This window comes from Miniopterus schreibersii, assembly GCF_964146895.1.
Source record: "Miniopterus schreibersii genome assembly, chromosome: 16".
Taxonomy (NCBI): Eukaryota; Metazoa; Chordata; class Mammalia; order Chiroptera; family Miniopteridae; genus Miniopterus; species Miniopterus schreibersii.
Window position 1 is genome coordinate 35189515 of NC_138116.1, and position 12918 is coordinate 35202432.

A 12918-nucleotide genomic window follows, 5' to 3' on the forward strand; every position below is an offset into this window, starting at 1 on the left:
TAGCAACAAGTGAGCACTTGAAACTGACTTGTGTAAGTGATAAACTAAATTTTAATTATTTCTAATTTTAATTAGTTAAATATAAACAGCCAAATGTGGCTCCTGGCTATTGTCCTGGACAGTGAAGCTTCAGGACATATGTGCCTAAGTGCCCCACAAGGGTGGGGGCTTTGTTATACTCACTCCTGTGAGTCTAGAACCGTGTCTGGCAAATAGCAGGTGTTCAGTAAATATTTCTGTCAGTGACTGAATCTTTACAGCAAGCCAGTTATGTATTATTCCCATTTCCCAATTGGGATCACTAAAGCCCATAAGTGATGTGACTTGAGAAGACACCTTGGTAATAAGTGACAACTCCATGATTTGGACCCTATTCTTCCTGACCTTAAGCCTACAGCCTTAACCCCCTCAAAAGGGGCTTCCCTTAGCTGTCACTTGAGGAACAGGAGACAGCTCCTCCAGGCCCTTCACTGTGCACCTCCTTCATCTGCAACTGCAACATCAGCTCCACTGAAACCAGGTGTCCTGGTTCCTTCTACCAAGCAGCACTGTGTGAACTTCCCCTCCCAGCACCTAGGTAACTGAGCTCCCAAAGCCACAGACAAGTACAGTGGAGATGGAGACGGCAGAAGGAAGAAAGGAGTGGGGCGGCAAGGTGAAGAAGCCTGGTGCTGTGTGTAGGCAGGGAGGGGTGGCTGAGACAAGTACTCACTTTGACTGAGGAAGAGGCATGGATTTTTCCTACACTTTTATTTATGAAACGCTTATTGAACTGATACAAAATTAGTGTCTGTCAGCAGGCTGGCGGAGGGAATCAGTGTGCAGCCTCCGCCTCTCCCCACTGTGGGGGCTGAAGCCAGGAGTGCCTTCATTCTTCTCTCCACCCGGGCAGCGGTGGGCTGGGAGAGGCCCTGGGGCAGAGGAAGGGAGAGATGGGAAGGCTTGCCCGGCATCCTGGCAGGAGTTCCGCTTCTCCTCTGTAGCAGTGGTTTGAACTGGGCAGCAGGGAAGGTGAACTTCTCTGACACCCTCTCCTGCCTCCCCAGCCCAGGGTTGGGAGTGTCCTCTTTGGCTGCTTCTCAAGAAAGGGTCCTCTGTCAGTTCTCTCATCCCCTTCAGAGATGCTGCCTCCCACAGGTCTCAAAGGGCACTGTCCTCAGTCCTCAGGGGCAGGGGGCAGGGAGCCAGACTCGGTGGAGCCCAGCAGCTGGTGACATCTTCTGGCTGGAGCCTAAGCTATGTCCACACTTCTATGGGCATCACGCCCTCCTTGCTACTCAGGGGGGGCAACAAAGACTCATCCTCCAGGAACTTGAGGGGAAAGTGGACCAGGTGGCCCTGGACCTGGGTGAGCTCAGACCGGGCCAAGGGAGGGCTGACCATGGCTAGGGGCTCCACAGCCACGTACTCCCGGAGTGCCCGCAGGGAACGTGTGGCGTTGGATGGCAGGCAGCGGAAGATCTGGGAGGGAGGGGGTGTATGGAAACCAATAAGGCTTGGGGAGACTTTGCCAAGAGCCCAAGCCCCACTGAGCTGGATGCCACCATCCCCACACTGACCCTGAACCACTGAATCCCATGATATGCCCCTTAGAGTCTCATGTCCCTTCTGAGAATGGCTGTGTGCTGGGGCTTCTCTCCATCCTATCCTAAACATGATAATCCATGAATTTCCCCCCTGCCCATTCCCCTCAGCTCCCACCTGCTCATAGATATTGGCATTGTTCTCAGCTGTGTCTTGCCACAACTGGAAGAAGTCATCACAGACAGGGTCTCGGAGATCCAGGTCTGGCCGGGCATCTGCCCCGAGAACCACGCTACAGGAGAAAGGGGTCCCAGCAGGGCCAGATTAACATCCTTAGAGAGCCTGAACACCAGGAAAGTCATGCTGTGCCTGCCCAGGTCATTCAAAGTGGATGCAATGATAAATAGTAAAACAGTATCAATGAGGCCAACACAGCCTTCATTTGTCTCTACTTTGGTGACTACTTTGATGCTTTAAAAAATATACCAAATTATTTTAAAAGTATTTTTTCTCATTTTTTGGTGTCCCTACTTTGCTGACACCCCAAACTTGATTAGTCTGCCTATTGGGAAGTCCAGTACTATGTCTAGGCAATCCTGCCACCTGCTCAAAAGGCAGACCCCCTTCGACCTCCCGCCACACCCTGTAGCACCCACCAGGCTCTACCTGAAGCAGTGCTTCCGCAAACTCAAGGCAAACCTGCCCGCTTGGTACTCTGCACCATCCATGAGGGATGGCTCCATCTCCGTGTCCTCAATCAGCACGGCCAGCTCACTGTCCCGCTTCCCCAGCAGGCTCCGGTCATTGATGTTCGCAGAGCCTGGGGCGGGAGCAGGACACATTGTCTCTGTCTGAGCCCGGGGGACCCCTCCACCCCATCACTTCTACCAGAGCACATGCCTGTGGGCAACACACCTTCTTGGGCCTCCATCCCCAACTGGGCCTCAGCGGCAGCTCCCTCCCTTCATCCTGTTGCCCCCGGCTAGTCCTGCTCCACCCCTCCCACCCTGCTCTCGCTGCCAGGGACCCGGATCCAACACTGACCAATGATGACTGTCCGGTCATCAGCAATGAGCATCTTGCTGTGGATGTAGATGAGCTCTGAGACTGGGTGCCCACCCAGCTCTCCATGTGTTCGGAGCCCACAGATGGATATATAGTCCCTCCATGCTGTCCCCACTGTAAGTATAAGAGATCGGGAGAAGGGGGAGTGAGATGAGAAGCGTCCTCCCTGTGCAGATGGAGCCCTGTCCCACCCACCTCCTCACTTCAGAAGCTCTTGAGAGCCCAGTCTGTATACTTCTCCCTCCAGTGAAGGACCACCTGTGGTCTCAAGGCAGTAGCCTCAGAAGCACATAGGCACAATAGATTTCTTCCCTCCACCTGGGTCTCCAGGTCCCCCATCTCCCCCTCCCCAGGGGTCCAGGGTTTGAATCTCCAATCCCCAGAACTCACTGGCTGCTTTGAGGCGATGCAGGACTGAATATTCTCCACGACACAGGGTCCTGAGGGAAAAGAATGGGTGAGAGAAATAAAGGCTGGAGGAGGGGACAGGGAAGTCAGGAGAAAGGGAGACCTCAAAAGTCTAGTGGGAAGGGATCAGGATAGAATCAGGGCCGGGCATGGGTGAATGGGGCCATGGAGACCCCATAGGAGGTCACCTGTAAGTGAAGTGCAGAATGGCTTGGATGGAGTTACCACCACCTGTGGAGATGTCACCCTCAAATCCAGGGAGCAGGGGCAGAAGCACGTAGACTCGGAAGCATTGCCCCTGTCTGGGAAGGGGGTAGAGTCAGAGGTGTGATTTCTCCCCAAAGCCCCACTCCTCCAATTGGGCTTAAACTACACCCTCAATCCCCCACTCCTGCCAGTCCACCTTACTTGTGGGCCTTCAGGATTCTGTCCACAATCTCATCGCCCACCTTGTTCAGAACTGTCCGTCCATCTGAGCAGCTAATGAAGAACTGATTCTGGGGCAGGGACCAAAGAGACATCAGCAGCCAGCCCCTGCCCCAGCTCTCAGCTCCCAGCTGCCATCCCCATCTCCAGGCCCCAGCCCCAGACATCTGTTTTTCTCCAGGCCCAGCTACACCAGCCCACAACACTGATCCCACTGACATCCTAAATCTTTCTCCTGGGACATTCCCTCCATTCTCTCCTCTCCTCCGCTGTCAAACCTCAATGTAGAGGAAGTGCTGGCTCTCCCTGATGGTGTGCAGGTAGGCATTGAGGATGGAGTTCTCCAAAGTCCCTGCTGACCAGCGGTCCACTGACCGCAAGACCTGGGGGAACGGCAAACATGATATGGTTCCTGACCCCAGGAGGGGAGGATCTGGAGGGCTCTAGGGCCAAGGAAAGTGTGCTGAAGAAAGGGAGGGGTGGGGGCAGGCTGAAGTCGGGGGCTCACCTGCACAGTGGCACACTGCCCCCCTGGGAGTGTGAAGGGGAGCTGGTTTGCGGTGCTGGTAGACTTGGGCAGCAGGTAGGGGTACATGGGTGTCTTGTACTTGGCCTTGGTAGTCTGAGGGGGAGGGGTGGCAGAGTCAGTGGGAGGTGGCAAGCCTTCCCCTAGCTCCCTCCCAACCTCCAGCGCCCACAGGAGGGAGTAAGTACCTTAGTGAAGTTCCAGCGCTGGATGAAGTGCCGGGCCAGGTCCCGGGCAGGTGGGCCATGGACAACCACCCCAACATCCCGCCATGGCATCCGGGCTGTGGTCTTCCTGTCAATGAAATCTGGGGATCCCGGAAGGGTCAGAAGAGAGGTCAGAGATGGTCTCTTGGGGACATATGAGGCAGGGAGGAGGAGGAATTAACCAGAGGGAAGGCTGCATTAACTTGACCCAGCTTGTCCCATTCTTAGTCCCAGCCCTGACTTTTACCCCTGCTCCCAATTCTCAGGGACTTTGTGGAAGGGGACCCTCACCTTCAAAAGGCCGGTCCAGCTGTACCCAGTCCTTAGTGATAAGATTGCTGTAGTCCTTGCCCAGCCAGAAGAGTTGGTTATGAGAGATGTCTGGAGAGTCTGAGCACGGGGTAGGTGGCTGTGAGGGGAACACACCCAAGCCATGGGCAAGGAGAGGTCATGGGGGCCATACAGAGCCAGAGCCAAAGAGAAGATAGGAACACTGAAAGAGCGTGAGACAGAGACACAGAGACACAGAGAGTAAGAATGAAACAGAGAGAGTCTGATTTCCCAGCCCTCCCCTTCAGCTGCACTTTACTAGAGGAACTGGGCATGGGGGGGGAGGCGGTTAGTGGAAATGGGGAAAGGACTGGGTTATTATATCTTCAAAATGGCTTCTTGGGGTTCCAGAAAGGCCAAGGAACACTAAGTGTGGACAGTACTTGAAATGACTGGAGGGGAAAGGCTGGAGCTGAGAAGGGGTATAGATTTAGGTTAGCTGAGTTTAGGGGAGTTCAGGAAGGCCTTGGGGGATTACCTGTGGGGTAGCTGATTCAGAGGAATCCCCAAGGTCAGTCAGTCGGTAGTGCAGGTCATCCCAGCGGCCATAGGCGAGATCCAGACCTCCCAAGAAGGCCACGACTTGGTCCACCACCAGGAGCTTCTCATGATGGGCCCACAATGTCACATGGTCTGGGTGGCGCATCACCTGTAGCAGGTATGGAGAAGTTCATGAGGGTGGGCTTAGGTGAGAGAAAGACAAGAGAGAAATGGAAAGATAGAAGGATAAGACTTTTAAGGAAAGGGAGGATCCAGAGGAGTGAGTCACCTTTATGTTGGGGTGCAGCAGCACCAGAGCCCTCTTGCTATAGCCACTGTTGATGCTCAAGGCCAACTCCACTTCCTTAAACAGTAGTACGGACACACGGACACCCTCCTCCTGGTGGTGCACAGGGTATCCAATCCTAATGCCGCTCTCAGAATGGCCCCTTCCCAAACTCTTCCCCTTGCTCAGGATCCCTGGATGTGCCTCCGCCCAGCCTGGAGATCCTCGGTGCTCTGCCGCTTACACCCTGCTTTGATGCTTGGCTGAGCAGTCCACTCACTCATCCACCAACATATCTACCCACCTACCAACCATTATCTATCCATCCATCCTCCCAACCATTTACTCATCCCCTTATCTACTGTCTATCATTCACCCAACCGCCGACTGATCCACCTTTCCAAACCCATACCCTTCCATATTTCTCCCTTCCCATCATTTACCCATCCATTCACCCACCCACTCTCCATCATCCACGTATCTTTCCTCCTGTCCATCAACATCTATGGATGCCTCCACCATGGCAGACACTGTGCCTTGTACTGGAACTAGTGATATTAATCAGTCCAGTGAGAGATAGACACGCGCACCCCCAGGTAACACAATAAAGTGCAATGGGCACTGGGAGGGAAGTCTTACCAGGTAGAGGAGGGGCATGAAGAGGGAGGTGCCAGTTCTCCTTAGGAAAGAGGAGCAGGTGGTATTTGCCAGACACTGAGCCAGGATGGGCACATTTCCTCTCCTTGAAGCCTCAGATTCCTATGTTCCTTCATGTTTCTGTCCTTTCTAACCAACCCCCACCACACCTCCCCTCCAGCCTGACAACTCTCCTCACCGCCTTCTTCTTGAGCATAATGTCCAGTCTCCAGTCATCTGAATGGGCTGGACGCTTCAGATAAATCTCAGGGCTCAACCTGGGATTCAGGGCGGGGGTTGAGGAGGGTAAGCTAAGCCCCAGATAACCAGCCACTCCCCCTTTTCCGCTTCCTCCTGTGACCTATGAAATAGGCCCTACCCCACCCCTTCTTGCTTGGGCTTTTCCCCCACTTACCACCAGTCTGTGATGAAAATCTCCTCTTGAGCTTGCAGGATGGCATCTGCCACAGCAGCAAAGTAACCTGCCCCATTCACAAACCTGGGGGGAGGCCAAGCCAAGGAGGTCAGGGGAGTCAGAAGCCAGAAAGCTCTGGAGAGTGAAGACCAGAGGATAGCCATGGGTCAGGGGTGAGAGTGGGGTCAAAGATCAAGAGTAATCAGAGAGGTCAGATGGTATCAGGTATATCAAAGTGGGATAATTTGCCAGTATGAGCTAAATAAAATTTAAAAAGACAAAAAACTGAAGAAAATGACTTAAAGACAAAGGACTTCCAACCAATCATATAAGCCAACTGCAAAGTGAACAAAGAATAAGAACTGACAGCTCACAGAGGAAATTAAAATGGTCAATCATAAGAAAAGATGTTCAATTTCACGTGTAAACAAGAAAACTGATATAAAATGACATTTTTTAATTCACTAGATTGGCAAAAGTTAAAATCATTGGTAACATTCAATGTTAGCATATGAGGAAGTGAGTATTCTCATAGACTATGGGTACATTGGTTATAACCTTTTCAGATGGCAATTTGGCAGCATCTATCAGAATATTAAATGTATATACCCCTTAATACCATTAAATGCACATAGTAATTCTATTTCTAAGATATAGTCTATTAAATGCTTATGCAAAGATTATGTTCATTGCAGTGTTATTTGTAAGAGTGAAAAATGGGGGCAGGGGGGAAAAAATGGGAAAAAACCTAAACACCAAAATCTGTAATACATGTATTAAGTGAAAAAATGTCACAGAAGACAGTACATGATCTCATTTATGTTAAAACAAAAGGTGACATATATGCATAAGAATATGAAAATAAGCAGGAGAAAATCTGGGAAGATAAATTTCAAATTATTGCCGGGGTTACTTCTGAGGTGAGAAAAGGGACTGTTGGGAGGGAGTGTGGGGAAGAAGTAAGGACAGGGGGATAAAGGAAATAAAGGATTATGCATTGAGAGGGAACTTTAATTTTTTAATGTGTTTGACTTTTTAATAACATTCTAGTATGATGGTTAAGAGCAGGGTCTTAACCCAGCCTGCCTGGGTTTGAATCTTGGTTCCACTACTTACAAGGTGTGTGACCCTGGGCAAGTTACCTAACTTCTCCTTGCCTCAGTTTTCTCATCTGTAAAATGGAGACCACTATACTTGCCTTGTTGTGAAGATTCAATAAGCTAACACATATAAAACACTTAGAAGAGTTCCTGGTACATAGTAAGTGCTACATAAGTATTAGCCATTATTATTACTTTTTAAAAAATATGTCTTTATTGATTGATTTCAGAGAGAGGGAGGGAGAGAGATAGAAACATCCATGATGAGAGAGTCATTGATCGGCTGCCTCCTGTACACCTGCTACTGGGGATCGAGCCCGCAACCTGGGCATGTGCCCTGACAGGGAATCAAACCATGATCTCCTGGATCATAGGTCAATGCTCAACCGCTGAGCCACACAGGCCGGGCATTATTATTATTCTTATGTTGAAAACAAATCTCAGCACCACCTTCCATGTCTCCCCCCTGCCTATCATAAAGGTCAACCTCTTCAGCTTAGTATGCAGCGACAGGTCAAGGGCTGCCGACTCCCAGTCCTGACATTCCCACACTGGGGCAGACTACTCCTCTGTGCTAGTACCCTGAATCTACCAGCTCGGTGAGCTTCCTCCCATTGTCTCATGATTGAATCACCTACTGCACTGTCTTATTCCTGTCACTGGACACGGCATATAGTAGTGCTTAGGAAATGTTTATAAATAAAACGAATGAATCAGAGAGATTTGAAGAGAACACAGAGGACAGAGAGTCTGGTCAGTGTGGTAAAAAGGGGTTTATAAGATCATAGGAGGTCAGATTGTTCAGGGGTCAGAACAGATTACCAAGTTTAAGGGTGAGAAATACCAGAGAAAAATCAGAGAGATCAGTGTGGTTAAAGAGGCCAGGGGGACAGGGAGATTCGAGAAGTCAAAGGAGGAGATTATTGAGGTCAGAGGAGATAAAAGAGGATCCAGGACTCAGGGAACAGAAAGGGGGTCGAGAAGGCGACAAACAAGCTCAGAAGCGACATTAGTGTCTTACCACCGTGCCAAAGTCCCAGGCCGGGGCGGAGCATAGCTGTCATGCCGGTGCAGCTGCAGGAAGTCTCTGCCCAGGCCCTGGGCCAGCTCAGTGATTTCCTGGCCCCACCACCGTGCCTGCCGGTAGCTGCTGCACTTGAGAATCAGGGACCTGGACAGGAATAATGAGATGGGCCACAGTCCTCACCCTCAGTACCTCTGGCCTGGCCCAGAAACCTCCCCACTTTAGCTATCATCTCTTTCCCACTTCCTCCCTTAGTCCCTAAATCACAACTCCATAGGGACAGGGCATATATCTGCCTTATTCACAGTTGGGTTCCTAGCACCCATATTGTGCAGGCACTAAGGTTTCTTAAAAGAATAAATGAAGGAATGGAGTACATTTCTTTTACATCAAGAGTCCTTCCCCAAGCTTCTACTCAGCCCCCTTTCTCTGGGCCCAGACTCTAAGAGCAGTCCCAACCATCTGGCTAGAACAGTTCCCTGGTTCCAAATCAAGGCCGGCTCCAGAGGCATGGAAATGCCTTCCCTTCTTCCATGGGCTCTTCCACAAAACTCCCCTCAGGGCCTTTGGCTGGCTATTTACTCATCAGGTGTCCACACCAGGGAGGTCTTACCTGTGGGAGGTGTCGATCCGGACCCCGTACCGTGTCTCTGTGCTCCTCTTCCCCACCTGCACGCCAAAGCCAGGGTCGAAGAGCTGAACAAATGAGATGGTGCCTGTCTCGATGCACATGTACAGCAGGAAGGAATCCTTCACCACCAGCCACCTGGAAAGAAGGGCTCTGTCTGTTCCTCTCTGCCCTTGGGATCTCCTTCCTCATGCCCGCCCAAGGCCCAGCTGCCACACCCCAGGCCTCACCTCTTGGACCAGCGATAGCAAACTTGGTCTCGGCCACAGCAGTTAAGGCCAGGAACACGGTGGCCCCCAGAGCGCTTCCGGATCACCCCTTCCCTGTGGGAGAAAACAGGAAGAGATGCTGGGTGGGGAATCCAGACCCCAGCCCACCCTTCACTGCATTCCCCATTCTCAGGCAGTGAGAGATTCAGACCTTTTACAAGTGGCAGGATGAAGGATGTCAGACACTTACAGTCCTTTAGATCCAAGCTCTGGGATAAAGGACAGCTGACTGACTTCCAGGAACTCTGTCTGCAGAAGAAACAAAGGCTCAGAGGACAGACTCTGGCTTTCAGCCCCTCAGACCCTACTGACCGCTGTCCTCTGCCCCTTGGGTGGTCTGATTATCCTGCTCCACCTAAGAAGAACCAGGCATCCAGACCCTGAGCCTTACCATGGCGTGGTAGTTGCGGTAGAAAGACATGGTCAGGAGGCGATTGAGGTAATTCTCCAAGTATTTCTGAAATAGAAATGGGAGAAGAGACAGGTGGAATCGGAGCCATTTGCACACCAACGCCTTCCCAGAGGACCTGGTGTGTGGTCGCACCTGTTTGCTGGATGCATGTCTGGTGGAGCCCTCAGGACCTGCTCGGGGTAGAGACGGTATCTCTCTGTCGGCTGCCTCCCGGGCTGGAGGATAGGGAATAGCAAAGCTGTGGAAGGAATGGGGTGAAGGTCAAGTAAGAGCTGGGAGGCCTAGTGCCTGGAATCCCGAAGCACTGGACATGGGGCCTTGGAGAAAGAAGGGCACCTAGGGGCTGGCAGAAGGAAGGCCCCCTATGCTGAGAATGGAGATAAGAAATGGAGGAGGCTGCCAAGGACATTTTGGGCATCCAGCCCGGCTAAGATACTGGCACAGAACCATGGACAGAGAGAGCTGAGCAGGGAAGGTTTCCTGGTAACCAGGGTCAGGGGAGCAAGCTTGGTGGCCAGAGTTAGGGGAGGCAAGTCCTTGGGGAAGGAGAGGTTGGGGCCTGGGGGTGAGACAGGCAGAAAGGAATGATGGGAGCTGGGGCAGTGACAGCTCATGTTGCCACAGGGTGAGGTGCACCTGCCCTTCCCAGGAAGCAGTCTGGTGCCCTCACCGAGCCAGAGGAAGCAGACTCATCAAGACTTTGTGTCTCAGGAGGTCCCGATGTAGCTCCTGGAAATGACGGAACTTCTTCTTGGTTGTCCAGGTAAAGTCGCCATGAGTCAAGCGGACAGAATACAGAGTGCAGGTACCCACCTGGGGGTGTGAGGAACTGAATGGATGTTCCCTGGTTGGGTTGCAACCCCCAACTCTGGCCAGTGCTCCTTTAACCCTCCCTCCCCCACCCCCTTTGGTCCCAACCCAGCTACCTTGGATCCACTGGTATATCTTTCAGTGCCCACCACCTGGGCCGTGACAGGAACCCCAGGGGCAAATACCAAGGGGTGCATTTTCAGAGGCTGAAGGTCATAGATGGCCAGAAAGGGGTGCATCCGGTCAGCTAGGAGGAAAGAAAGTGGAAGAGTGTAGACTCCAGGAGGTCTCAGCCTCTCCTCCTCTCCCTGAGAGTCATACTCCCTGGGTACCTGGGTCCTCTCCCTCCCTCAGAGTGTCCACCTCATCGGGCTCCATCTGTAACTGGTTGGAGTCCAGGTCGCCCCCGGAAGGGAACAGGCTCTCTGGGCTGGCCGTCATCCTAGGAATATGGGGAAACCTCAGGGAAATGATCTGCCCTGCAGAACTTTGCCCCCTATTCCACCCCAAGGTTCTCCACTTCCCACAGTTCCCCGTCTTCTTACCCACCCACCCAGCTCCCGATAACTCCCAATCTCTCTCTGATTATGGCCCCATCATCTGCAGAGTCCCTCTAACATCCATCCCCTACCTCGGTCCTTCATCCAGAACCCCCGAATCCCGCCTCCCGTCCCGTAACCAGGGAGCGCTGCCAGGAACACCCAGCCAGGCCCCGATATCTCTGAACTGGGGAGAGCAGAAGCCTGGGAACGGGGCCCCGGGGTCGCCAGGGGCCGGGAGCCGCCGGGACTCAAGCTAGGCCGGGCCAGCTGGCAGCGGGGATCCCTGCGGGAAAGAGGAAGTTACGCGCTCCTCGCCTGGGAGGGAAACCCCAAAATCTGAGTGTGCGGCTGAGTCAGGAGGCCCTGCAGCCCGGGCTCATTCCGGACCCCGCCCGACTTCCTGGGCCCCGGTCGTCCGCGCCACCCCCTCCCCGGCCCCCTCACCCCGGCAGCCGGAGCCAGCGCCGCCGCGGGGTCGCGTGCGGAGGGAGCAGCGCGGAGCCGGAGCGGGAGCCCACACCCCAGCGAGCCGGGCGGGGCGGCGCTCGGGTCCTGCCCTCGGGGGCGGGGCAGCCCCCGCCTCACCTCCGCGCGATTCTCGTCCCGTCGGCCCCGCCCCGCCGCCCTCGGCCCGCCCCGCGGTCTGGCGCACGGGGCTTGGCCCGGGGGTCGCCTTCGGCGCCGCGATGCTGCGCGGCCGGTTCCGCGCGTCGGGCGGGCGCCGTCCGCCGGTCGGTCCGTCTGTCCCGCGCCGTCGGTCCGGGTGTGCCCTGCTGCCACCCTGTGGGCGCTCCGCGCTGCGCACCGTCCCCCCGCCCCCCAGGCGCGGCTCCCGGACTCTTTCCGGATCCGATGGAGACGCGCCTCCTCGGCGGGGGACCGGCGGCCGTTCCCTTGCCGGGCGGCACCGGGTCTGTCCCGCCTAGTTTCAGATGGAAGGAATGAAAAGGTCCCGGGAGTGGTGGCCGTAAACTGACTGTACTCAAGCTTGCATTCTTTCATTCATTCCACGTTCTTTTGCGCACTTGCTCGGTGCCAGATGTGAAGCGCAGTGTAGCGAACAAGACAGTCTCGAAACCTGCTGGCCTGGAACTTACAGTCTGGGGGGGAAACAGGAACATCTTCTAAAGGACAATATATTTCAAAACATTTTAAAGCAGATTCCTTTATTTCTCCTTTGGATGGACATTTGGGTTCTTTCTAGTTTTCGTAAAGGTCCTCTAACATTCCCGTATAAGTCTGTGTGGATCTATGTTTTCATTTCTCTTGGGTAGATAGCTAGGAGTGGAGCTGCTGGGTCACATAATAACTGTGCTTTAACCTTGTAAGAAACTGCCAAACTGTTTTCCAAAACAGTTGTTTCGTCTTACATTTTCAGTTGCTCCACACATGACCAGCATTTGGTACTGTCAATCTTTATAGCACTAGCTATTCTAATAAGTAAGATTGTACATCACTGTAGTTTTATCTGCATGTCTCTGATTATTATGATGTTGGCCATATTTCTTGTGCTTATTGGCCACTTGTGGATCTTTTGTAAAGTGTCCAAGTCTTCGCTAAGTTTTTAAAAACCATGTTATTTGTCTTATGGAATTGTAGGAGTTCTTTATATGTATTTGGATTCAAATCCTTTAACAGATATATGTATTGCAAATATTTTCTCCCAGAATGTGGCTTGTCCTTTTAAAATAATGGTGCCTTTTAAGGTTGTGGGTTCAATTCCCTAGTCAGGGCACATACAAGAATCAACCAATGAATGCATAAATAAGTGGGACAACAAATCCATGTTTCTCTCCCTTCCTCTCTCTCTCTAAAAAAAAAAATCAATAAA

The 12918-nt window shown here is 52.7% G+C and overlaps 1 protein-coding gene across 3 annotated transcripts; it reads right to left on the reverse strand.

Annotated features, from left to right (window-relative positions):
• Positions 1-733: 733 nt before the first annotated feature.
• On the reverse strand, positions 734-11827 carry PLD2 (phospholipase D2). 3 transcript variants are annotated; one of them, XM_081162300.1, is made up of 25 exons: positions 11673-11827; positions 10878-10987; positions 10662-10792; positions 10406-10548; positions 9868-9973; positions 9715-9780; positions 9514-9572; positions 9285-9377; positions 9040-9192; positions 8424-8573; positions 6303-6386; positions 6087-6165; positions 5255-5365; positions 4964-5134; positions 4447-4564; positions 4138-4256; positions 3932-4045; positions 3702-3806; positions 3406-3494; positions 3186-3299; positions 2980-3029; positions 2569-2703; positions 2191-2344; positions 1702-1816; positions 734-1461 (listed from the first exon to the last, which is right to left on the reverse strand). In XM_081162300.1, the coding sequence occupies exons 2-25, from the start codon at positions 10984-10986 to the stop codon at positions 1237-1239; spliced, it is 2793 nt and encodes a 930-aa protein (XP_081018426.1). In that variant the 5' UTR covers position 10987; positions 11673-11827; the 3' UTR covers positions 734-1236. The 3 variants fall into 3 exon arrangements, with proteins under 3 accessions (XP_081018426.1, XP_081018427.1, XP_081018425.1); XM_081162301.1 differs by lacking the exon at positions 11673-11827 and adding an exon at positions 11532-11657; XM_081162299.1 differs by lacking the exon at positions 11673-11827 and adding an exon at positions 11532-11596 and having other exon boundaries at positions 734-911.
• Positions 11828-12918: the final 1091 nt, after the last annotated feature.